Raw genomic sequence first — 27317 nt, forward strand, 5'->3', positions numbered from 1 at the left:
ACTTCTTCTTAGACGCGAATTTAAATACGAAAAAAATCTTTTTTCCCGAAGTTTTTTTTCCCCCAGGTTTTCCCCAAGGAAAAAAAAATTCCCCAAAGAATTCCCCTCAAAAACCATTTCCCCAAAATTTCCCCAGAGAGCACCAGATTTCCCCAAAATGGGGAAATTTCCCCCAATCTGGCAACACTGGCGAGATCATTTAAAACCTCCTCGTCAAATACATTCATGTCTTTATGAATGTCAAATGCTAGCTAATAACGGTTTCGATCTTTCGATGAGAATTGGTTAAGAGCCTCAGAAAATCCGGTGCGGTAGGCTTCCTCTCTCTAGATGTCCCTAAAAAAGATTTGTGTAGTGGTGGAAGTGCTGAGGGACCATGATACTCTGTAGAGCTTTATTGACACCATTTTAGCTATCTTATACCAGTCGGGACGTGGGGTGCTCATCATGAAATACAACTTTTATATTTAAGAATTTAAAAGTAATTTCTGACTGCTTCCCGATGATTAAAAGCAGTAAGATATTTTGTTGAAACCTATTCCGCTTGGAAAAGCTCAAAAGACTTTTTTTCCCTTGATTTTAAAGGGAGAAAATGAATGTGATTGTATTCTAGAAGGGGTTTTAATCCCAAAACCCCTCCCGTGGCTGCGCCACTGACTTGCACAATGTTTCCCGATGTTATCAGTGGTACTAGTAAAATTAATTTCCATACACTTACAAAATTCCAGAATGAATATGCGTATGCAATATGGCATATTGTACTGAATACAGAACTTACATAATACAATATTGTAACGGATTCGGTGCGACTTCCACTTTCTTGAAATGAAGACACAGTTCTTGATAAAAACACAGGAAATTTATTTACACTATGTACAGGAAAGATCTTCAACAACTGCTAAATTATTCATCAGCAATTAAGCAGTTATCACACAACACCGTAAACTCAACGTTTACACACGTATTTACTTCCAAATACGAAAACAACACAGCGAAATGCCTCGCTATAAACAGAGCAAATACACACTCTCAGTTCGAAATCCTAAATCGAAACTCAACTGTTTATCCATCGCTAACGGCTTAAATACACCGAAAATAAATCTCTCAAATATTCCAGAAAATGCTACAACGTTCAACAACTACACTTCCATTGATAAAATCAGTGAATGAAATAAGAAAAAGAAGAATAGGGGTTGTATACTTTAGCCATATGTTAAGGGGTTGTATATTCATTACGGGAAACTATTTACAGGTTACGTTACTACAATAATTACTATTTACAGGATATGTAACAATATGTTCATCAAAGCGAAAAGCTTAAAGAATCATTCAAACAACTATAAACAATTATTATATTACAAAATAATACTTAAGAGACATCGGGAGTAAAACACATGAGCAATCATATAAAAACACAGGTGTTTTTTTATCACTTATCAGATAATAAAATCTGATTGAAAAATTAAAAAATATATTTCCTCAACTATGCGTTTAGTGTATTAAATTATCAAGTCAAGCATGGACGGTTAAGATTAATATAACACATTCAGTCTGGTTGTCGAACGCCTGAGATTAACTTGACTATCGGCTTCTTCATCATCACATGACGAAATTGATATCATTGATTGGTGAATCGGATACAATTTCGTTCACGTGACTGGTGGAAAACGATAGAGGAAGAAGTTCGACCGGTACGAGAATCACCCTCATTGCCGTCTCTTCAGTCAATGAGCCAAATAAACTACTGTATTGGTAAATGAAAATATTTTATTGATTACAATTAGCCGCTAGCACAGCACATGATATTAATATGCCATCCACAAAACATTGACAGAGATATTGCTCAATCCATGTCCACATTTATGATACCTTTATGCATTTATTTGACTTTTATTCCTGAAATTTTAAAATTGTAGCTTTTATTTTTCATTCATTTGACTGTAAGGAACTATTATGCGTCATAATACACATTAACAACTTTCGAAAAATAGTTTTTGCGCTTAAAAATTGATGATTTGTACGCGTCCTGTACAAATAATTATTTTCAGGTACTTATTTTTTACTAAGTTAATACCACTATGATACAAAATGGCTTCCTTATGTTCAAATTCTTAAAAAATTATAAGTCAAAATTTAAAATTCAGAGAACGAAGTGCAAATATATATGTAAAAATTTAACATACGTGCAAATAGCTTGAGACGTATGCTATTATGACGACATATTTTGATATCGTTCTGATGTTCCACTACTTTCACAAGGCTGATTCAGTAAAAATGCGTAGATCTGATCAACGCCCCAGTAACACTAAATGCCCATCGCTTTCTCGTTTTATACATAGAGCAAAAACGAAACTCAAAAGTGTATGGCTAATACTGCCATCTATCAGATATATTAGAAATTAATAGCGGAGAAGTTAACAGTAACCAATTAACAATTCAATTTGAACCGTTTTGATCCATCGCCATAGTTGGACGGCCGCTGGGTGCCGCTGTCTATCGTATTATTTTCATATATATGGGCAGTTCACTTTTTAAGGCAAATGCAACAGTCATTTAGTATTAAGGGGGCGCTGGTTTAATTTTATAAGTTTACATTCGGAAACAGACATCGGTCGCACCAGTGCCACCGCAAGCGGAAGAAACGGTTGAATCCCTAATGGACCTTATTCATGATTTGGCAACGGTCCCATCAGCTGTCCGTCTGCGGGTATTTTGACCAATCACGCAATGTCAGTAGTGCTAAAAAAACTCGTTTTATTTAAGGATTACTGGACTTCATGCGCATAATGAACATGTTTAGAGCTTAAAAAGACTTACGAATGCATGGAAAATGCCGAGAAACGGAGAAAATAAAAAGAGAATTCGAGTTTTCACCATGTTTGTGATAAGGAACCAAAGAGGCTTAAACCCATGAAAATACGATAATAAAGAAAGCATTTCGTATCAAATGAATCGTTCATCATTCTTTTACAGCGTTTCTTAGTTAAAAACGTAAAAAATCTCCCATTTTTAAATAGAAAGAAAAGTTTATAAGCCACACAAAAGCAAGTGTTATTATACGCTGTAGTGCCGGATTTTCGTCTACTACAGTTCCCACAATGCACTGCAGTGAGGGTTTTTACCCGCAGTGACGTCAGGTGAATACTGTCCATTGAAAAAGTATTGGGACTCGATCGTTTCCGAACGCTTGCGGTGGCACCGGTGTGACCGGTGCCTGTTTCCGAATGTAGCCTAAAAAAAGTTTCATTCTCTTAATTTGTACTGCAGTCCTTGTTGGTTTCCTTCTTTTTAGCACATCCACTGGTATCTCCCTTGTCGTTTCCGTACCACATATCGTACAATTTTACTCCAGCTCCACTGGCGGCTGCAACAGCTGCCTTGCCTGCAATTCCTAGGCCTGCAGCTCCTAGACTTTGAAGACCAGCGAACATAGAGCCTCCAACGATAGTCCCTCCGATCATGGTGCTCTGGTAGGTAGCTGCTAGGGAGCCTGCTGCAATGCCTGCGCCTGTAAAACCGGCTGCACCCAGAACAATAGGAGCGCCGACAATTGTTGCTCCAGCAACAGCAGCCGTTTTTAGACCAAAAACTGAGAAAGAAATAAACGAGTGTTTCATGAAAAAACATTTTTTTTAAAAAACGCTTTAAAACTTAGTCAAAGAAAGTCTTGAAAACCAGCTTTTTTCTAAACTTGCTGCAAAAAGGAGGTACAGTAAACTCCCGATGATCGGCGGTCGGATTATCCGCGAGTCCTTTCATTTTTTTTTTTTTTTTTTTTTTTTTGAAACATGATTATGTGTTTGCTCATATTTTTTACATTCGTTGTTAGTAGATGCGATGTAGTAATGTTTTTAGTTTAAATTTAAATGAATGTGTGAGTGCCATTTTTTATCTATTGCATACACTAGAAATCGTTTTTTACCTATTATTCGGATTATCCGCTGTTTTCGCTTATCCGCGGTTATCGTGCCACCCTATTCCGCGGATAATCGGGAGTTTACTGTATTTCGAAACTTCAATTTTCAAGAGGTCCTCATTAAAGTAATACTAATGAACACTCATTTCATTTTTATTTTATTTTTTTAAAAAATTTATGACGTGTCATGTAATAGTGTATTGAGAAGTGCACTGTAAAAAAATTCCAAAACGCTACTGGATATTTCCGTGGAAGGTTTCGGGATTTCAGAGGTTTACACCTATTTCCCCGTAAAATCACGTATCATCCCAAAAATGTTTCCTGAACTGCTAAAAGATGCACGAATGCAGACATTGCAATAGTGTGAAAAATATTTTTTGCTACCAGTTTAAAGATTGACGTGTTTATTAAGGGTATCGGCTTTAGCTTAATTACGGCCCGTCCGGATTGATTAGGCATTAGGTTTCCAATGGGAGCAAATAAATCACTGGATAGCTGCAGCTTGGACTAGATAGATGCAGGAACTGCAGACAATGCTCGCACAGCTTTGGCCATAGGTGCTCTAATGCTTCTGGAGCTTGGAAGGCTCTAATCAATTACATTAAACCTACTTAATTTTTCTAGAAAGTTCCCGAGACATCACTGGCCTTCACAGGGGAGATTTCCAAATATTTCAGAAAATTTCAAGGATAATTTCAGAAAGGTTACTGACTTTTAGCAGAAAACGTTCCTGGTTTTTTCAAGATATGTTTCTGGCAGAAATTGGGCACATCAGCTGCCCTGCCTATTATTTTCCAGGAACGTTTCTGAATCGTTTTTATCGTGTGTACAACAGGAGCTGTTAAAAAAATAATAAAATAATAACAAATGAGTACTTTACACTTAATAAATAACCCATTATTTATTAAATGTAAAGATAATAAATAATGGGTCGGATAAAAAAGTGGATTGGTGGTCGAAGCTTTAATGCAGACCTTTTAAAAATATTGAAATTGGAGCTAATGTTTGACCACGGAGAAATGGCGGATGAACTTTATGCGGAAACACTATTTGTAATAGGTTCTTGTTATTACTATGTAATAGATAGGATCAGCGAGAACGGACCTCTTACTATTCGGCGCTTTCTGGCAGACTCTAGCTATTAGAAATGATGTACACTTCAAGGTCATCCATCTCTCCGTGGTCAAGCTTCACCTCTTTTTATGCCTTGACTCAACTACTACTACCCAACTTCATATAGCTGCAACATTCTTCTCCTTGTGTTAAAATGTCAGAGAGGGGATTATCCTGAATTGCAGCAAAATTTCAAAGACAATGATTAAAAACGTGCACTTTACACAAACAGTAAAGCTGGAGCTCCACACAAACATTAAATTTAAGTCAGGTGCAGAAATAAAAAGAGCGTGGCGCGAGAGAAAACGTGAGCGTTAAGTGATAGTTCAGAACGAAAAAAAAAAGATAAAAAGTTTCACTACTATCCAGGGTTGGCCGGATTGGACCCAATGGGTTTTTTGAAAAAATCCATTTAAAAAACCCATTATTTAGCCCACTTTTGGGTTTTTTAAATTTTCTGAGAAGTTTTAAAAAATTTGATTTAAATTCTTTCACAATTTAAACTTTTTTTTATTTGTTCTTCACCACAGATAATGGACATAAAAATTGAATTTTGAACTTTAATAATATTTCTCAACTCTTAACGGCATTAAAAAAATACTTCAAAGATTTTAAATAAATATATTTTACATTTTTCTTTAACTGGTCAATAAATAACTCAAATTATCTTGACTAAATCCTGTCACGTCTGATTTTCTCAATATTTGTAGGTTGTACAGAGAAAACTACTCTAGCTAAAAGGCTTTCATGTGAATTATTTTCTGCAAACCAACACGTCAAAAATCTAGAATAAATAAGGTATATTTTTTAGAAATTAACAGGTTTTACAAACGGTCGGACAGAAAACAGAATAGTATGTACAGTATTTTCATTATCTTACGAAAAAGTTTAATATGTCTTACTCTGTTCACAGAAATAGAAAAACGGGCAACATAAAATTCAAAGAAATGTCTTGATTAAGCTGGAATTCAGTAAAACGGGATTTAAACTACTTGAGGTTCTACAGTAGTTTTGCATAACAAAATGAAATAAAATCAAGTAAAATGCAAAAAAAAAAAAAAAAATGTAGTAATTAAAAACGAAGAAACAAACAATAGATTTTATCACCCGCGAAGTAACTTTGCCTTAACTGTTGGTAATCATGGAAACTAAAAAATCTGAAGCTTCAACATTCTTGGGTTTCGTCGTTTTTTATACTTTTCTTCAGAAAACGCTGAATTTTCCAACTATTTTTACCCCAAGACAATTTTTGTGCTTTGTCCATATACTTACTCTACAATAGGCTACAAGTACCCCTCATTTTCCCTAAAAAAAGACAAAAAACCCACATTTATTTTTAAAAACCCAGCTTTAGTTGGGGTTTTTTGTGTTTTATTTAAAAAAACACAAAAAACCCTGGGTCCATGGGCTTTTAAAAAAAACCCGGGTTTTTGCCAAGCCTGCTACTATCCTGTGTCTTAATAACACACAATTGATCTTTTCCTCCAACGGGATGTGATCAACCTTTGACACCCTCCCGTTGAGCACAGCCTTAATCTATTTGTATAAAAACAACTAAAAATACGTCGTAAGAGATATACATATTGTTACAAATTCTGTAAATAGTAATTATTTTTGTGATTAATTTGTTGTAATCTGGCTAAATTTATCGTTTATTCCATTATCTTTCATCTAAAATTGTCTTAGTAACGTAACTTGAAAATAGCTTCTTGTACTGTAGAGACAACCCCCTTACATTCGACTAAAGCATACAGTCCCCCATTTCTGAATGATAAGATTTGTGAATGGAATAAAAAGAAAATACGAGAAGCATTTTGAATTTTGTCGAACTTTCCAAAGCAGTATAAAAAGCCGAGTGGCATTTGAAGGACAATCAGTCATGCTTTTAGCTGTCTGAGATTCGTCTGAACGTTGCTCTGTTTATTGTGAGGCATTTCACTGTGTTTTTGCGTATTTAGATGTCAATACGTGTGCCATCGTTGAGTATACGGTGTTAATTGATATTTGTCTAATTGCTATGGTGAATTTAGCAGTTGTTAACGATATTTCTTGTACATAGTTGTAAATAAATCTCCAGTGTTTTTCTCAAGAACAGTATCGTCATTCAAAGAAAGTGTGAAGTTGCACCGAACGCGTAACAATATACATTTAAAACTACATGTTTAAACATTACAAAATGTTTAAACATAAGTCCAATGGCTCTAGTGTGAAAGCACCACACTTCCCCAGTTAAGGATTAATGAACACATTAAATTAGAGGAAATAGGATGAAAATAAAACACTGTGCTGGACACAGATGTAGTACTTACCAACATAATCATTTGAAAGTATTCCTCCCGTATCCTATCGAACAAAACAGAATTTTTCAATTATTGTTAGAAATTACTGCTTTAATCAAAAGACTTTAAATTTTAAAGTACATTTTGGACATGAATTCACTTAAATTTTAAAGTACATTGGGGACATTAAAAATGAATAAAGGTTTCTAAAACAAATGTCTTGATTAATTATGTAAGAAGATAAAATGTTATTCCCATGTCTTCAGGGTTGCCCTGCCCACCAAAGGAGGAGGATCAATTCCTTTTTTTTTTTTTTTACTTGACTGGAATAGATTACTTGTTTTACTATATAGTTAAAATATTACAAGATAGGTGGCGCTAAGATCAGAGTAAATATTTCACCATTTCACTATGCCCCGCATTCCCCTACATTTGCAAAAATAGAAGAAAAAAAATCTTCAATATCTTGAGTGCAGAGCTTACTTTTTCAGCTTCATCTTGTTTAGTGGTGGCCGATATCATCTGAGGGGATAGAAAGAAATCTTAGTACAATTTATAAAATATTAAAAACTTTTTATTACACTTTTTTTCATTATGCATATGTAGGCTTGGGAGATTTCTGAAATGTTCAACCGGGACACCGGAATGCCCCCTCCCCCCCCCCCCACACACACACATCGCAAGTGTTCAAAAGGTTTCGCACCTATGGCTGAATTTTGGAGTGTTTTATCGAGCAGTTTATTCTTACTGCTTTGAATAAATGGTTACTATTTATGAACCTAAAACAGAGGTTAAAGTAACAAAAGCAGATAAAATTTGAATATTTCACTTCTTAGATGTAAACATTTACAATTTTTTTTAGTTAGAAAAAACACTTTGAATGAGGAATAAAAAAATTTAACATTATTTAGATATACTTTTTATTTTGTAGGACTTCTTTAGACAGCTTTTTTACTTCCTTTTACAAAAAAGGAAGTATTGTACTCGCGAAAAAAATTTCACTCAAAAATTGACCTTAATTTCCATTTTGCTCACCCCCGAATGAATGGTTTTTTTTTTCAACCCGACTACACGCGGATAAGTGCCTAAGAACGTATACATAGCCGAAATATCCATTTTGACATTCCCCGAGTTAATTACAACGAATTTTCTCATGACTTCAGTATGTACGTATGTATGTAGGTGCACATGTGCGTATGTATGTGCGTATGCCTTAGAAAGTTGAAATTTGGTACGTAGACTCCTACGGGGTCTAGTTGTGCACCTTCCATTTTGGTTGCATTCGGATGTTCCAAAGAAAGTCTTTAACACCTTTTTGGGGAGAAATCAATGTTAATTTCAATGCAAACTCAAGTGGTGTTGTAATTTATGCAAACACTTGGCAATATATCGCCAAGATTTTGGTCGCCAACTTTTGTCGCCAACTTTTCGACAAATTTGGCGATTTTTTTGAGCAATCACGATTGCTTATTGTCCTTCCTCACTTGACCGTCTTTGGCGTCTGGTTCCCTTTTCAGCTTGGACCAGCAGCACCACCGCCCACCGTCCTCTGCAGGCGCGGCTCCTCCGGTCCCGAGCTATCTCTCCTGGTCGGAGGAGTCCATGTCCTACACACACTCACACATATACACAACGACTTCACACACATACACTCACACACGCCTATGTGCATACACACAGGTCTACGCATACACCCAAGCCTACACACACACACATAACTATGCACACGTAACCGCCCAGGAGGAGGGGCAGGAGCCGTTTCTAGAAACAATAACTTCAATGAGTAGAGTCCTGTCGCAGTTCGTGATTGCGAAAAACATAATTTGAATTCAAAATTTCAGAATTCAAATTAAGTTTTTTTTTTTTAAATCTGGTTTCAATTTAGCCACTGTTGGTCATATTTTGAGAGTTAACTATTGAATCATATTAAAATTGCTAATAATAGGGAAATAATTTAAATTGGTGTAAGAGGAAGTCATGCGATGCACACATCAGATCGTTTGGTTTTAATCATGTAAAAATATTCACACGTTAATCCGCTGTGTTTTTTACAAGTTAATGTTACAAATAATAAAGTAATTATCCAAAATAATCCTTCACAGTTAATTATTTTTAGAGCTTTTTGGTCATTTGTAATCAAATTTATCTTTTTCCGGGACGTAAAGTAATCCGGCCGGGACACCGGGATTTCGTCTCAAAACCGGGACTGTTCCGGTCAAACCGGGGCGTGTGGCAAGTTTATGCACATGCAGACTCGATTAAGCAGTAAGATGTTTGAAAAATTGTAAAGACTGCTTCAAAATTTATTCAGCAATAAAGAATACAAATTACAGTTCCTTTTTATTGAGAGGGTGCAAAAGGACTGCTTAAGTCAACTTTGATGCTGCTTTATATATAACTAATTACAATAAAACTTTTCAAGATGATTTGCTAACAGCATGTTCTTATGTTTTTGAAGAGAAGGGAGGTTTATCAAAACGGTTTGTCGAGTATATTTATCCTATATAATATATATAAACATATATATACAGCGGTGGATACAAGGGGGAATCATGGGGTTATAACCCCCCTCCAAATTGCGGGGAAAATTTGAATGTTTGCTTGAAAAAATATTAAAAATGTCGAAACCATGAGAGAAAGTAAATATTTTTTGAGCAATCACGATTGCTTATTGTTCTCATTTGACTGTTTTTGATGTTCCGTGCCTTTTTCAGCTTGAACCAGAAACCTTTGCAGCACCACCACCCACCGTCCTCTGCAGGCGGCGCGGCGCGGCTGCTCCGGTCCTGCGCTATCCGCTTCTCCTGGTTGGAGGCGTCCATGTCCTACACACATGCACGCTTACACACTCAGACACACACACACACGCCTACGTGCATACACACAGGTCTACGCACACACACAAGCCTATACATTTACTCACACAATTATGCACACGTAACCGTCCAGGAGGAGAGGCAGGCTTGGGGGGGAGGGGGACAGGAGCTGTTTCTAGAAACAATAACTCCAATGAGTAGGGTCCTGTCTCAGTTCGTGATTGCGAAGAACATAATTTGAATTCAAAATTTCAGAATTCAAATTAATTAAATTTTTTTTTAAATCTATTGTCGTTTGATTTTGATGAGCAAACTTAATTATTTGAATATTTTTTTGGGCAATACATGAAGTGGTGGATGCAAAGAGAGAGGGGGAAGGTCACGGGAGTCGGATATATATATATATATATATATTTTTTTTTAATGGGTCACGACTTGGAACTCAATTATTCTTCATTGACATTTTGATGCTGGAAAAATTACGAGAATTCACTCTGATATTGTATTCAAAAATAATCTAATGTAATAACATCCGCCAAATTAAACAAAAAAAAGGCAAGGTAATTAAACAATGTAGCTAATTTTACTAGTATTTTGGAATTATAATTTGATCTATCTCTTCAAGCATGATTCAAAGACCAACAAAAGCCAAAAAAAAAGTACTGGGGCACTTCTCTATATAGTATAAAATGAAGTCTCCAAAAAGAGTCTGTTTGTGTAAACGCGCAAAGCTCGAGAACCACCCGGCCGATTTCGCTGAAATTTTCACAGTATCTTTCTTTTAAACCCCGAAAGGTTTCCAGACCAGTTCGAAAAAAATTCGATGAGTATTTTTTTAACTCCAATTTAGGCCCAATTTTCATACAAATTCCCGAATGTGGGAGTGAAAAATTACTTTCATATATTAATTTTACATACAAGGACGCCCATTTAGGGGGGCAAGTGGGGGCTCGAGCCCCTCCCCCATTAGAAATTAGAACTTCCTTGCCTTTAGTACTTTTTCATTTTAAAAATATAAAAACATTACTTCACCAGGCATTAATGAATAAGTTATAAAAATTTTTAAATTTTAATGACTCTAATCTGTCTTGAAATCGGCTTCCACGAGGAAAATATCCAGTTTAACCACGGAGAAAGTATCTGAGCCCCCCCCCCCTAAAAATTTTGGTTTACATATGAGCGCACTTTTTTACATATTGTTGGAAAGGGTAGAATTTTCCGCGTTCTACGTAATTTTTTTCAATGCTCTAACTTAATTGAGGTGGGAGTTATTTGCGTTTTTAGCTCGATTTTTTTTTTTTTTTTTTTTTTGGCTTAGTTGAAATTTAGGCCCCACTTTCTTCATTAAATATATCAATAAAAAGTGAAGGACTGTCCCAGTTTTCTTTCTGGCACCATTGGAAAAAGCGACATTTTTTACTGCAGATCTATCTCGAACTATGGTCGCAAAATTAAGCTTCTATTTCCAACGGAAAAAAAGTTAAAAGACTTTTTAATTTGAGTTCGAAAAATTCATCTCCATTCTAGTTGTTAGCAATTTATTGTCGCGTTTCCATGGCTACGCTTTATGAATCAATCGTTATTCAATCTTTCTCATATTCACTTTAACTTATTTTATTTTGTGTTTCCATGGTTACGGTTTTAAAACATATCTTTCTCATTTTCATTTCTTAAAAGTATTTCAATATCTGTCGTCATTGTTTGGGAGGAAAATTTTGCATTGTGTTTTTTTATTATTATTATTATTTATTCCAGCATGATTGTTGCAAAGCCGGGCAATGCAGTTAGTTTGAAATAAAAACTTAAACAAATATAAACTGGCATCAACGGCAATGAATTTATAGCCACTTTTTTGACTATAATGGGGTGGTTTCCTTCAGTCAAAAGGACTACTTTTAGTGATTGAAATGGATAGAATGAGCAAAAAAAAAAGTAACATGGGCCCAGAAAATACTTTCATTTTCCCAAACAGTTTTTTTTTTATTAATTTTTTAAAATATCCGATTTTTCAAACAAGGCGTGGTCTTTATGACGTCACAAATGAAATTTTTGGCGCATCTTTCTACTGCGTTTCCACGTTATGATAATCAAGCAGCGAATTAAAATTGCACTCTACGCTTGCTATCAACGATATCGTTGCCAATACACGTGAGTAAAGATGCGAATTAAATATTTAGCTCTGTGAGTGGCAACGCAGAATGGCATTTCAACATTTGTGATGTCATCGCCAAGAAATGTAAACAATGAAAGCAAACCAATTTAAGTAATTTTTTTTTTAAATATTAAACTTAAACAAATTATTTAAAAATGGTCAGATCCTATGTTTTTAAGCATGCTCGTTCAGAAAAAAATACTTTTGAAATTTTAGAAACAACCCCATTTTAAACATAAAAGTTTCAACAGATAAGATAACTTATGGGAAAAAAATGCGCTGGAAACATAAGGTCGGTAGATGTGCGGATGTTGATAAGTCATTGGAAACATAGAAAATCAGTTCGTTGAATAGGGCAAATCTTAAAAATGCGAAAGGAAACTACTTTCAAAATTATTCACAGGTTGGAAAAAAGCAAATAGTATTTAACACAAGCAAAGATCAGGGTGTCCGTAAAAATTAAAGACCGGAAAGAGTGGTGGATGTTAAGATAAGTTTGCATAAGTTAAAACTAGTACAGTAAAATTGACTCTACCATGTAAAATTGGATTAGGAAAATCGCTAAATCCTACAACTCAGAAATGTTTTTTAAAAAAGCATAAGTATCATGGTAGAGTACCTCAAAGAAAGCCCTGCAACAGCATAACAAATCGACAAGTTAGGCTGGCATTTGCTATAATGCACGTAAAGCAGCCAAAAGCTTTGGGAAAATAAACTAATTTTCAAAAAAAAAAAAAATATATATATATATATATATATATATATATATACAGTACCCGCCACTAATAAAATCACTGGATTATAAAATCAGCCGCTTTTTAAAGTCAAATTTGGAAGAACAGAATCATCGCAATATGAGAACATGTTAAAACCATCCTTTAATAAAATCACTATCGCCGTTTTATAAAATCAAACTTTTGGATATAATACGCCAAAAATTGATAAAGATGCACCAAGAAGGGAAGGAATCGCTCTCTGAAGATGAGGAAATATCAGAACCGAATTTTCTCTCTTCATTAGATATCAGTCAAGTGCTTGATATTATACGATGCACTTTTGAGCCAAGAGGAAAATATAATGTTAAAACTTATAAACATTTTGTAAACTTTCAAATAATATTGTTCTTTACTCTGGAACTCTGAAAAATTTTGGCGTATTGTTACTTGATTAAGACCCTTGTGCAAATTTAAAAAAATGTACCTCATGCTCAAAATAACTGTATTTTTACACTCGAAACAAAAATGAATAAAGTAATTTATTTCGTTTTTAGAGCATTTGAACTTCAAAATCTATAATTTTTTAAAGTGAGTTTTGGTATGCCGTTTTATAAAATCAGCCGCTTTATAAAATCAAATATCTTCTGAACCAATGTGATTTTAATAAGCGGCGAGCACTGTATATATATACTAGCTGACCCAGCCACGCGTTGCTGTGGCGAAGTAGTTGGATTAAGTATTCTTTTATTCAATATTTTGATAGAATCTAATTAATATTTTTAGTGAAGCTTAAAATAGTCTAGCCAATTTTAAAACATGTCATATGAGATTGATAATGGGCGTGTTAGGTTGAATTAAGTACTTATTGAATTTAGTTAGTACTAACTAAATTTTCAATGGCAAAAGAACTATACTTACGCTTAGTAAATTTTGCAAGTATGACTTCGGCCATAAATCAAAGCAAAATAACTTGAAAGTGATACTAAATATCGAAACTGATTGTAAAATATCGGAACGTAGAAATTAAGCATAAACCAACATACACTTTTAGAATGTACACTACGTTTTATTTATCTCAGATTTCTCTATTGTTTGTAATCAATAACTTCTTTACAAAATACATTAACTAAATTAAAAACATACAGAAATTAAATTTATGAATAAGGTAGATAACATTGACTTCGATCTATTGTTTCTATTATTTGAAAACTGAAAATTATCTAAGCACTAAGTTGTGCACAATATTCTTGTTTAACCTCTGTTTTGCTAACACGAATAGGTATGATAACTTTCCCACTTGTGAGCAAGCGATAGATAGTTTCCCATTAGAGAAACATGTATGTTTCAAGTCTAAACCGAAAGTAAACATTGTTTGGTCTTGAGATCTATTTATGGTCTTTTCAAAAGCTAAACAAATCGGAAATTGAAGCCTTCCAAATGTGTTTGAAAATTACGACGCTGTAAATGGATTACGTGGCAACACAAAAATTTCTCTATTAAACTTTTCTGTCAAAATTGTTGAAATTTTGATGAAGAAACGTATACTGTTGCATAATCTAGGTGGGTTTAACCTGTGAAAAAGAATAATTGGTGAACCAATTTTCAACCGGAAACCGTCTAGTGGCAATCCTGGTATATCCAGAGATTTTAAAAATTCAGTTGGAATGTTTACAGCTTTGTTTTAATCGACAACTGTATAGCCTTGTTCAGCATCAACGGTCAGCATAATCTGATTATGATGTTTCTTCCCGCTGTCAGTAATGGCTCATTATTTACAATAATTGTAGCTAAGACAGCGTCATTGCACTGTTTTCTCGCGTTGTAAATCTGTGTTAACAAAATCGGTGACCAATCGATCAGGCGATATCACACCATAATGACTAAACAACAGATTTGAAATTGAAATGCGTAAATCTTCAATCAACAATAAAGCTTCACTTATACATCTTTGGTGTAAAATCTTGATTTGAACATCGGTGTGTTTGTTTATCTCTATGGAGTACATCTTCAAGCACAAAATTTATGTAGTTTCCCCGCAGAAATAATGATTGTGTTGGATATTATATCATCAAAATCATCTTAAACAGTTGACAAATACTGTTTCTTGTTATGCAAAACCTGCATTAGAAAATGCAATTCCCAATGATTGTGTGCTACCAATAATTACAATTCGCGAAATACATCGTGATAAGTATTAAACACTCAACAAATAACGGTCTGCAAATATTCCCGTCTGTTCGGGAAGGTTTAACGAAAACAAATGCAAAAACAACATTCACTTTGTTTTGGATGCACAGTTTTGTTTTGGATTAAGTTTTGGTCCCAATGTCTTGGCTTTAATTTTTAATTCTGTGGTCAGATGGCAAAATGTTCTAAGACTTTTTTTTTAATTCAGTTTTTTACGTTATGAATTGTTTTTATGTGTTTGTCTGCAAATAATCTACAACCAAAATAATAATAATAATAATAATAATTTCTGAATCATTGTTGGAAAATTTGCAGGCGAAAGAAAAATTTATGATTTTTCCGGATTTATTGAACTTTTAAACAGCTGTAATGAAAAATTTGAAAAAAGTGTTTTACTACATTTTGCCATTTGATCACAGAATTATGCCCGAGATTGATGAACGCTGTGTTCTTTGTTTTGCGTGACTTCCATGATTTTTTGGATTTTATTTAACACTGTAAAAATAAATAAATAAATAAAATTAAGAAATGTCCTGGAAAAAAAAAGGCAGCGAATGCGGCGAATTTCTTCCAGTAACGTAACTTGCAAAAAAATAGGAAAGTATTCCACTTGCTTGTTACTCTTGGAAAGTTATGGAATCCATAGACTCACTTCCTCCCATTGGGAGTTAGGTCCATCTGGACGGACCATGACAACGGTAGTGAAGTCAATTCTTCACTACAATTCATTATCCTTACTGAAATTATCCAGGAATCTTTTTCAAGAATTCAGTACTATCCCAGACTAAAAGCCAAACGCTAAAAGCACAGCGAAAGGTAAGACAGACGTGCAAGCAAGTACCATAAGTCTATCTCGCCTACGATTTCTGCAAAGCTCCAGAATCCCAAGGCTCATTTACTGTCTCTGGAAGCTTTTAGGCAATGCAGACGGAACGTAGTTGAACTGAAGCTGATATACTTAATAAATACGCTCAGTTAATCTTTAAACTGAGAGCTAAAAATATTTTTCGCAACAGTGAGAAGTCTGCATTCATGACGTTTGTAGCAATACAGGAAACTTTTTGACGCAGATACTTGATTTCCAAATAAAATTGTTGAGGACCCGTGAAATCCCAAGATGTTCGACGGAAATAATCATAGACATTTCGGGTTTTTTACAGTGCATGTAAAATTGCGTGGAACATTGATAAAAAAATTTATTTCTGAGGATCGGGCCAAACACATTAGGTTCTTAACATTGTAAAAAAAAAAATCAAGGTCGTTTTCGGTGTTCAAGTGCTTTTCGTCGAAAATATCTTCGGTAAAATGTACTCGTTGACCGTTTTCAAGATGCACTGCAAGATGCTGTGCAGACGGGTCTCTTTCGTACATAGGGAAACTAAATTATGCCAGATAGCTTCGTTGCTGCTTATATATCCACTCATCGCTTTTTTCCATATCTCGTACCTCAAATGAGACCTAATAAGGATCTTAAATAACGTATTTGACAAAGTATTTAATGGAACTCACGGAATTGCAAAACTCGACATTTATATGAGCCTCATACGTTTTTAAAAGCAGTGGTGAGTATGGAACGACCCGCTGCTTTTCAATTTCAACTTGATTTGTAGAATTTGACATTTACATTGAAAAGTGTGGCCTCAATACTCCTCCTTTCTACGGCGATATTGTTGATATCCATCAATATCCGTAACATAGTATCATTTGTAAATTTTCTCTAACTTAAGAATAAAGAATTTTGAGGAAGAATTAACTTACAACGCCATCTCTTAAGAATTTATGGAACTAAACATTTGAAAAACACTATTAATGTGTAATAAACAATTTATTTGCAATTAAAAATTATAATAACCATCCTATCTTTTAAGTTGAAGCAAATTACAGATAAGTATGAAATTTGATAAAAATCGGTTCAGTAGTTTTGGAGTTTACCCCGAACAAACATCGTGACACGAGATTTATATATATATATATATATATATATATATATATATATATATATATATATATATATATATATATATATATATATATATATATATATATATATATATATATATATATATATATATACATTTGTTCATTTAATTATTTAATTCATTTATTTATTTATATTTGAGCAATCACGAATTACTTATTGAGCTAACTTGACCAAGGTTGATGTTGCTCTGATTTTTAAAATTACCATGACGATGAGATAAGTCTGGCAATTTTTACTTAGAAGATAAATTTTCGTTACCATGCCTACGTCCCCCCTCCTCCTCCCACCCCCCAGGAAAAGCATTAACATAGATGAATTTAAAAAGCAACCAGATTACCAATCCCTATCATTTGAGATTGTTAAGAGATAAGTCTGGCAATATTTACTTAGAAGATAAATTTTCGTTACCATGCCTACGTCCCCCCCTCCCCCCCCACAGGAAAAGCATTAACATAGATGAATTCAAAAAGCAACCAGATTACTAATCCCTATCATTTGAGATTGATGAGAAATAAAAATACCATAAAGCTATACACTGTAAATTTAATCTTTACGATGAGTATTTGGGAGCAAAATTGTCAAAATAATAATTATTACCGCATCCTAACACAATTTTAGACGATCTTTGGGGATGTTTTTGAGAGGGGAGGTTTGGTGGCCTTCCCACGAAAATATTTCGAAATATAAGTGTTAAAAATGTTTATGCAGGACAACTTTGGTAATGTCAGGGGTAAGGGATGGGTATCCGAGATTTTACCACAGTACATTTTAAAAAATGTATTTCCAAAAAAGCAATTTCAGATAATCTCCGATGATGTTTGGTATAGGGTGTAGGAAGGGGGGGGGGGGGGGATCTCTCCCGAAAAATATTTGAAATCGTAGTCTTAAAAACAATTGTTGGCCATCTTTGATGAAGTTAGAGGAAAGAATGGGATTCGTGGAACCTTTTCTCGAATCTCTTCGAAATTGAAGTTCTGCAAACGCAGTTTCAAACCGTCTCTGGCAATGTTGAAGAGGGGCGAGGTTTGAAGGCTTTCCCAAGGACTTTTTTTTTCAAAATTAAAATCATAAAACCACATTTTTAGAATATATATGATGACACTAGGGGAAAGAATACGGTTTGGAACTCTCCCACGAAAATTTTTTGAAATTGGAAGTCCTAAAAATGCAATTGCAAAAGCTTTTAGAAATGTTTCCTAAAACGCAATTTTACAGGCTCTTTGCTGATGCCATAGTCAGGGAGATTTGGTTTCTTTCCCCAGGAGTTTTTTCATTGTTCCGTGTAATTTTTAAGGTGGGAGTATTGCCACCTAAAGCCCTGGATCGAGGACTTTATTGCCACTTAATACCACCCCCAGGCTACCGCCCTGAAAGGGTTTATTGCCGTGAAGAATTCTTCAATAAATGTCATGATTGTTATACATCAGAAGTTTTTTGCTACGAAATAGGAATGTAGCATTATTTTAAGTGCAGAATGCATTATTTCACACTTTTATTAATTTTACTCCGTGCTTTTTTTCATACTTAGAAAATGATAGCCTTTAAACTTACTTACAAGTAAAGAAAATTTCCTTGACTTGGAACAAAAAGTAGCCATAACCTACTATACATCTTTTTTTTTTTTTTTTTTTGCATGCTTTCATGCAACGTTTTTATTTTATGCGCCATCACAGAAGAAGGTAATAAAACACAGTTAAACAAAACTGCAAAATTTTCCTGAATGGGGTCGTTTCCGAAAATTTAAAAGCATTTTTTTTTCTGAAAGAGCATGCTTAAAAACATAGGATTTCGATAACCATTTTTTAAATAATTTGACAAAATTTAATATCTTTTAACAATTATTTTGAACAGCGCAACTTCATTGTTTACGCTTCTGCAGATGACATCACAAATAATGAAATGCAATTCACTGATGCCTTTAGCAGAGCGCAATATTTAATTCGCATCTTTACTCACGTGTACTGGCAACTATATGGCTGATAGCAAGCGTAGAGTGCAATATTTAATTCGCTTCTTGGTTATCATAACGTGGAAACGCGGTAGACAGATGCGCCAAAGTACATCATTTGTGACGTCATAAAGACCGTGCCTAATTTTCAAAATCGGACATTTAAAAAACATCAATTAAAAACTAAGCGTTGGGAAAATGAAAGTTTTTTCTCGCTCCATGTTTTTTTTTTTTTTTTTTTTTTTTTCACTTATTCTATTAATTTTAGTGACTAAAAGTAGTACTTTTAACTGAAAGAAACACAACCCCAATGCTCATATAACAGTTGGAAATTCTAGTGCAATTTGTGCCCTTATGAGCAGCTTATAAGTAACTAGTGGTACCAGTACGGCTTTGCCCGTAGTAGAAAATTAAAAGGTCACTTGGTTCACTTGTATATTTACAAATAATGGATGGTGAATTTCTCGCCAATTTGCTCGCCCATGTTACAGTTCCACGTTATGGTAATTTGATAATTTTCTCGCTCACGTTATGATAATTTGCTGGGTGAAATGTTCTTAAACTTGGAATAGAAAAGGAATAAAATCGAATGTTCGAAAAATCGCTTCGAGGTGCTACGAACTAACTTTGCGCCGAATTTCATGAAAATAGGCCGAAGGTCTAGGCGCTATGCGCGTCACAGAGATCCTGACAGAGAGAGATCCATACATCCAGACAGAGAGGCTTTCAGCTTTATTATTAGTAAAGATACGACAGGGAAATTATTATTTAGGTGCAAAATATATATTTCTTTAATCTAAAACTGGATAATTTCATTCTTTAATTCTTGCGTATTGTAACGCACAATTCAATGTGATGAGTAGTATTTTATAATTGCTCAGAAGTGTTTTCCATTTAATTTGTACTATATTTTCAATTATAAAATATACAGTACACAGAAGGGTAGTTTTTGGGTTAGGAATCAATAGACCTTAATTAGAGTTTCAAAAACGGATAGAAATTATTTCCAAGAAGAATTTTTTAACAAATATTTTGGAAACGCTCTACTCAGAACAAAAAAATTTCCCTTACTTCGTAACTAAAGTAATAATAAATGAAAATTATGCACATGAAAAAAAGACTAAATGCAAAAGCATTAGGTAAAGGATACACCACTATAGTTGGGGCAAATCTAACCTAGAAGCATAGTGAAGGTTACTACTCAGATCCTAATCACAGTATTACTACGCTGCTAGGTTAGGTATGCCTGAACTATACATGCTTTTGCTCACACAGCACCAAAAAAAAAAAAAAAAAAAAACGAGCTGATGTGTGCGTCACATGACTTCTTTATACTTCAGTTTAATGTCACTTCCCCATAATTGGCATTTCTAATGTTATTCAATTGTTTACTCTCTAAATATCACCAACAGTGGCCAAATTGTAACCAGATTTTTAAAAAAATATTGTCCCCAAGTTGGCGACAAAACTTGGCGACCAAAATACTGGCGATATATCGCCAAGTGTCCGCCAAATTATAACACCACTTGAGTTTACATCGAAATTTAAAATGATTTCCCCCAAAAAAGGGGCAAAAGACCCCTTTAGAAACACCCGAATGCAACCAAAAAGAGAGGTGCACAACTAGACCCCACTAGGAGTCTACGTACCAAATTTCAACTTTTTAGGACATACCGTTCTTGAGTTATGCGACATACATACGCACATACAGACGTCACGAGAAAATTCGTTGTAATTAACTCAGGAATCGTCAAAATGGATATTTCGCGTGTCTATACGTTTCTAGGCACTTATCCACGTGTGGTCGAGTCGAAAAAAAAAACTCAACATTCATTCGGGAGTGAGCAAAATGGAAATTAAGACCGATTTTTGAGTGAAAATGTTTCGCGAAAACAATACTTCCTTTTTTGTAAAAGGAAGTAAAAACTCAGAGTAACAACCATGAGACTTCTTGAGGAGATTTTCACTGCAATGAATTCTACCTGTGTTTCAGAAAATTTAGTCTGGTTTCCTTAACGAAAAATACACTACTGCCTACTGAAAATAATACCAATTAAATGGGTTATATTCGTGATTCCTGGTCAATAATAAAAAGACTCATCACTGTGGATTGTACATTCCAGTACACAAGAAGTAAAGAAAAAAATTATTCAGTTTTTGACTTGAACATTGTACACATGTGACTTCCTTACCGCTGTTTTCAACTTCAATATCAAATATTTAGCACCGAAATTAAACTACGCTAACTACAGTTAAATTTTCAAACATTAGATGCGGGAAAACCTATTGCAATTTTCTCTCATCCTTCCTATTGCACAATTTTGGAAAATCTATTGCAGGTTTGTTTAATTAAAACCTATTATGTATCTCCTTATTTAATGCACATAAAATAAAAATGTTGCTTGAAAGCTTCAAAAAAAAAAAAATGGCCATGGCAATTTTTTATTAAAGACAAGCTGTTTTTATTAACAAGGCTATTATTTTCTTGCACACGTGAAAAAATGTACTGAAGGTAAAAACTATCAAAAAAAGATGCACAACTACCTGATTTTGCTTATAAAGTGCCAACAATTTCCTGAAAAGTAAAACTCATGAACAGGCCAGTCATTTCAAAATTTTTCAAGGGGAGGGGATGTATTCATTAAATTTTACAGGTACAAAACAAAATTCATACAAAAATACATAGTTACATAAAGTTTCTAAAGTCGGAGGGGGGGGGGGGTTACTAAACCCGTGATCAACCCCGCAGGGAGGTGGGGAGGTCACTCTTGAGCTAGTACATAATGACACACGCTGCATTTAAATTTAAAACTTTTAAATACACAATGCAGCAAAATCTATTGCAGTCTTAACTGACGCTTACTACTTCATGCTTAAATGAACATGCAATAAAATTGTTGCTTTGAAGTATGCAAAAAAGATAGTAACAGGAACTTCCTATTCAGGACAAGTAAATTTCCATTACTTGCTAAATCTTTACTAATAATAAAGCTGAAAGTCTCTCTGTCTGGATGTCTGGATCTCTGTGACGCACGTAGCGCCTAGACTGTTCGGTCGATTTTCATGAAATTGGCACAAAGGTAGTTTGTAGCATGGGGGTGTGCACCTCAAAGGGATTTTTCGAAAATTCGATTTTACTCCTTTTCTATTCCAATTTTAAGAACATTTCTCGAGCAAAATTATCATAAGATGGACGAGTAAATTACCAAGTTATCATAACGTGTAACCTTAACATGGGCAAACCAATTGGCGAGAAATGCACCATACATTATTTGTAAATATACAGGCGAACCAAATGACCTTTTAATACTCTACTACGGGCAAAGCCGGGTGGGTACCACACTAGTAAATAATAAAAGGCTTTTAATTTACAAACATAAAATAATTTACTGATTGCAACGAATCAAATGTAAGATGTGCACCACTACAAGCTTAAACAGTGCTGGAAAGAAAAAAAAGACCCCTGAGGGATAACACTTATGAGATATGTTGATGAATTCTTCAGTGCAATAAATTATCGCAGTACTTTTGAAAACATAAGTCTATTGATTTCTTTAAAAAAAAAATTACTCCTCTTTAATTATATATTTTCATACTTCAAAAATATAACAAATTAAATGAGTAACACTCCGGAGCAACAGAAAAAAAATTGTCATTACATTGAATTGTACATTCCAGTATACAAGAACTTAAAAACAAAATTATTCAATATTAGGCTTGCACATTCTAAAAAGAAACAAATATGATTTCCTTACAACTGTTGTTAATCTGCAATGAACAAATACTGCACTTTAGCAATAATAACTTTCCTGGGATAACTTATGAACCTGAACACAAGGGCACACATTGAACTTAAATTTTAAAATTTTAGAAGAGTAGTTCAGGAAAATCTATTGTAGTTTTATTTAGCCAACACCTTTTACTTCATTCTTAAATAAACATAAAATAAAAATAGTGTTTTAAAGTACACAAAAAAAAAGTATTTTGACTATGGGAACTTTTTATCCAGTTCAAGTAACTAAAACAACATAAAAACATTTTAATTTACTCAAACATAAAAAAATTTACTGATTGCAACAAACCAAATGTAAAATGTTCAGCATTACATTCTTAAAAAGTGCCAAAAAAAAAAACTCATTAAATTATTTGAAGAATTTTTCAGTGCAATAAATTCTTACTGTATTTTTGAAAATTTAGTAAGGTCTATCAATTCCTTTTTAAAAAATCTTAGCTCCCTAAATTGTACATTTTTATATTCAAAAAATAAATAAATAAATGGAAAATGGTTAACATTCAAGGTCATAAGAATAAAAATTATAATTCCATTGAATTGAATTGTACATTTAATATACAAGTATCAAGGAATAAAATTATCCAATTTTAGACTTGCAAGGAAGAAACAAATATGAATTCCTTACAACTGTTGCTAAATGCAATGAACAAACACTGTGCACTTTAGTAATAATCACTTCCCCCAGGGAATGGTGCCCAGGGTAACACTCATGAACCTGAACACTAGAGCACACATTGTACTTAAATTTTAAAATTTAGATAAACTGTCTAGAAAAGTCTATTGTAGTTTTATTTAGCTAACACCTTTTTCTTCATTCTTAAATAAACAAAAATACAAATAGTACTTTTAAGTACACACACACACACACACACACACAAAAAAAAAAACATGTAGGTTATGGGAACTTTTTATCCAGTACAAGTACATTTCCATTGTAGTTGCTAACTAAAGTAACATAAAAAACATTTTAATTTACAAACATAAAAACATTCACTGATTGCAACAAACCAAATGTAAAATAAACACCACTACATTCTTAAAAAGTGCCCCCCCCCCCCCAAAAAAAAAATAATAATAATAACTCATGAATTTTATTGAAGAATTCTTCAGTGCAATAAATTCTTACTGTGTTTTTGAAAATTTAGTAAGGTCTATCAATTCCTTCAAAAAAAAATCTTTGCTCTCTAAACATTGTGCATTTTTATACTCAAAAATAAATAAATAAATGCATAATATTCAAGGTCAATAGAATAAAAATTGTAATTACATTGAATTGTGCATTTCAATATACAAGTATTAACAAATAAAATTATCTAACTTTAGACTTGCACAGAAGAAACAAATATGAATTCCTTACAACTGTTGCTAATTGCAATGAACAAGCACTGTGTACTTTAGTAATACCCCCGGGGTATAGTGCCCAGGATAACACTCATGAACACATGAGTACACATTGTACTAAAACTTCAAAATTTTAGATAAACAGTTCAGGAAAATCTATTGTAGTTTTATTTAGTTAACACCTTTTTCTTTATTCTTAAATAAACATAAAATAAAAATAGTGCTAAAGTTCACACACAGTACAAGTAAATTACCATTCAACTTGCTAACAAAAACATAAAAAACATTTCAACTTACAAATATAAAAAATTTACTGATTGCAACAAACCAAATGTAAAATGTGCACCACTACATTCTTTTAAAAAAAAGAAAAGAAAAAGAAGAAGAAACAAACTCATGAAATTTACTGAAGAATTCCTCAGTGTAACCAATTCTTACTGTATTTTTGAAAATTTAGTAAGGTCTATCAATTCCTTTGAAAAAAACTTTGCTCTCTAAATTGTACATTTTTATATTTAAAAATAAATAAATAAATGGGTAACATTCAAAGTCAAAAGAATAAAAAAAATTTCAATACATAAGTATTAAAGAATAAAATTATCTAATTTTAGACTTTCACAGAAGAAACAGATATGAATTCCTTACAACTGTTGCTAATTGCAATGAACAAGCACTGTGTGTGTGTGCACTTTAGTAACAATCACTTAAACATTGTGCTTTAGAGTACACAAGAAAAGATTTAGGTAATGGGAACTTTTTATCCAGTGCAAGTAAATTTCCATTACTTGCTAACTAAAGCAATGTAAAAAGGATTTTAATTTACAAACATAAAAAAATATACTGATTGCAACAAACCAAGTGTAAAATGTGCACCATTACATTCTTAAAAAGTGCCCCAAAAAAAAAAACTCATTAAATTTATTGAAGAATTCTTCATTGCAATAAATTCTTACTGTATTTTTGGAAATTTAGTAAGGTCTATTGATTCCTTTAAAAAAATTCTTTATGTTCCAAACTGTAGATTTTATATTTAAAAAAAATAATAAATAAATAGGTAACACTCCTGCGCAATGGAACAAAAATTATAATTACATTGAATTGAACATTTCAATGTACAAGAATTAAAGAATAAAATTATCCAATTTTAAACTTCCATATTCTCCATAGAAGAAACAAATATGAATTTCTTACTATTGTTGCTATCTGCAATAAACAAATTTTTTGTACCTAAAGAATAATAACCTCCTTTGGGTAACACTCTTGAGCTTGAACACAAGGTACACATTACACTTAAATTTCAAAATTTTAGATGAGCCCCCCCCCCCCCCCCCCCCCCCCCCCCCAGTTCAGGAAAATCTATTTTAGTTTTATTTAACTAACACCAAAAACATTATGAAAACTTTCTATTCAAGATAAGGAAATCTGCTTCACTTGCTCCCTAAAGTAATAGAAAAAGGATTTCATTTACTAGTATAAAAAAAAAATAACTGATTTCAACAAATCAAGTGTAAAAAATTATACACCATTATAAGCTTAAACAGTGCCAAGAAAACTACTGGGGAATAACACTCACAAGAGTTATTGAAAAATTCTTCATTGCAATAAATTCTTATTGTATTTTTGAAAATTTAGTAAGTTCTATTGATTCCTTAAAAATAAAAGCTACTACTCTCTAATTGTATATTTTTTACACTTAAAAATAGAACAAATTAAATGGCTTAGTTTCCTGATCAAAAATAAGAATTCTCATCACATTGAATTGTACATTCCAGTATGCAAGAACTAAAGAATAAAGTTATCCAGTTTTATACTTGTTAAATTCGAAGAAGAAACAAATATAGCTTCCTTACCTTACAACTGTTGCTAACTGCAATAAAGAAATATATTTTGCACCTAAGTTATAAGTTCTCTGGGGTAACAACATAAGGACACTTTTAAATGCAAGCAGTTCAGGAACTGCAATGGTCATTAATGGACATGAAGTAAAAATTTTGCTTCAATGTATACAACAAAAAAAAAAAAAAAAAAGACTTAGGTTAAGGGAACTTTTTATTCAAGAAAAGAAAATTCCCATTTTTTGTTAAAGTGATAGAAAACGCCAGTATTTTAAAATCGTGAAAAACTACACAGAATGCCATGATTTTAATGTAAAATGATTCACCACAGTGACAAAAATAATTATTAATTGGTAAACATGAAATTGAACAGAAAAAGTCAAGATGTCAAACTCAATCCCTTTGAAAATACTGTACTTTAGTAAAAACAAAGCAGTAAACTGTAGTAAAAGCAAAGCAGACTGTAGTATATTACTTGTTTTCATGACGGAAATTTTATTATGGAATATCTGTTTGAATTTTATGTAACTTTGAAAAACATGGCGAAAAATAAATGACTCTCCTCTAAAAGACCTCTTGCTGTACAAAAAGTGGAGGATGAAAAATTCTGATTTGGTGTTTGAAAACATGGTCGAAAATTATACAATTAGTCATGGCCGTAGTTTCGAATGTTTCGGGGGGGGGGGGGGGGCAAAAAGTACATAAAATTGTCAAAGCCAGAGGGGGTGTTAATTACCCTCTCCAAACGCGCCTAAATGACGGGCCAGCATTAAGTATCTTGAAATGTGTGACGTGCCAAAATCTTTGTTTATCTGATATAATGTGAAATGATCAACAGGAGTGCTAAACTAATTAAAATCACTTTGATCATCGATCATAAATTTCCAATTCTGAATTGTTAAAAAGCTATTTATCTAAAATATATTTATATAAAAGTATTATTACATTAATTTCATGTACCTCTCCAACATTTTTTTAATCTCTAGGAGCAGATGACACAAAAAATAAGAAAATATAAACGTTTTTTTGCTTACCTCAGACCAAAATATTAGGATGATAAAGATTAGAAACCAACATTTACCGATATTTTTCATTTTAACCGTGGTTTTTTGGGTTAAAAAACAAAAGTTAAATTTAAACTACCAGCGGCTAACTGCAGCAGACGAGAAACTAAAAAAAGGTCGATTCTGTGCGTGATGAAACGGGACTTCCCCGTTCCCCTTTCTTTCACCTGTGTGCA

At 33.3% G+C, this 27317-nt stretch overlaps 1 protein-coding gene across 1 annotated transcript; it reads right to left on the bottom strand.

The window, feature by feature from the left end:
* Positions 1-1557: 1557 nt before the first annotated feature.
* Positions 1558-27317, bottom strand: LOC129216256 (interferon alpha-inducible protein 6-like). Its single transcript, XM_054850454.1, has 4 exons — positions 27112-27317; positions 7792-7830; positions 7339-7372; positions 1558-3589 (listed from the first exon to the last, which is right to left on the bottom strand). Exons 1-4 carry the CDS (start codon positions 27169-27171, stop codon positions 3252-3254), a joined length of 471 nt encoding a protein of 156 aa, XP_054706429.1. The 5' UTR covers positions 27172-27317; the 3' UTR covers positions 1558-3251.

Source organism: Uloborus diversus, chromosome 2, assembly GCF_026930045.1.
Source record: "Uloborus diversus isolate 005 chromosome 2, Udiv.v.3.1, whole genome shotgun sequence".
Classification (NCBI taxonomy): domain Eukaryota; kingdom Metazoa; phylum Arthropoda; class Arachnida; order Araneae; family Uloboridae; genus Uloborus; species Uloborus diversus.

Coding starts and splice junctions, on each gene's coding strand:
- LOC129216256 (XM_054850454.1), bottom strand. CDS start 27,171: ATGAAAAATATCGGTAAATGTTGGTTTCTAATCTTTATCATCCTAATA. Junction 7,831..27,111: donor TCCTAATATTTTGGTCTGAG/GTAAGCAAAAAA, acceptor CTATCCCCTCAG/ATGATATCGGCCACCACTAA. Junction 7,373..7,791: donor AACAAGATGAAGCTGAAAAA/GTAAGCTCTGCA, acceptor TTTGTTCGATAG/GATACGGGAGGAATACTTTC.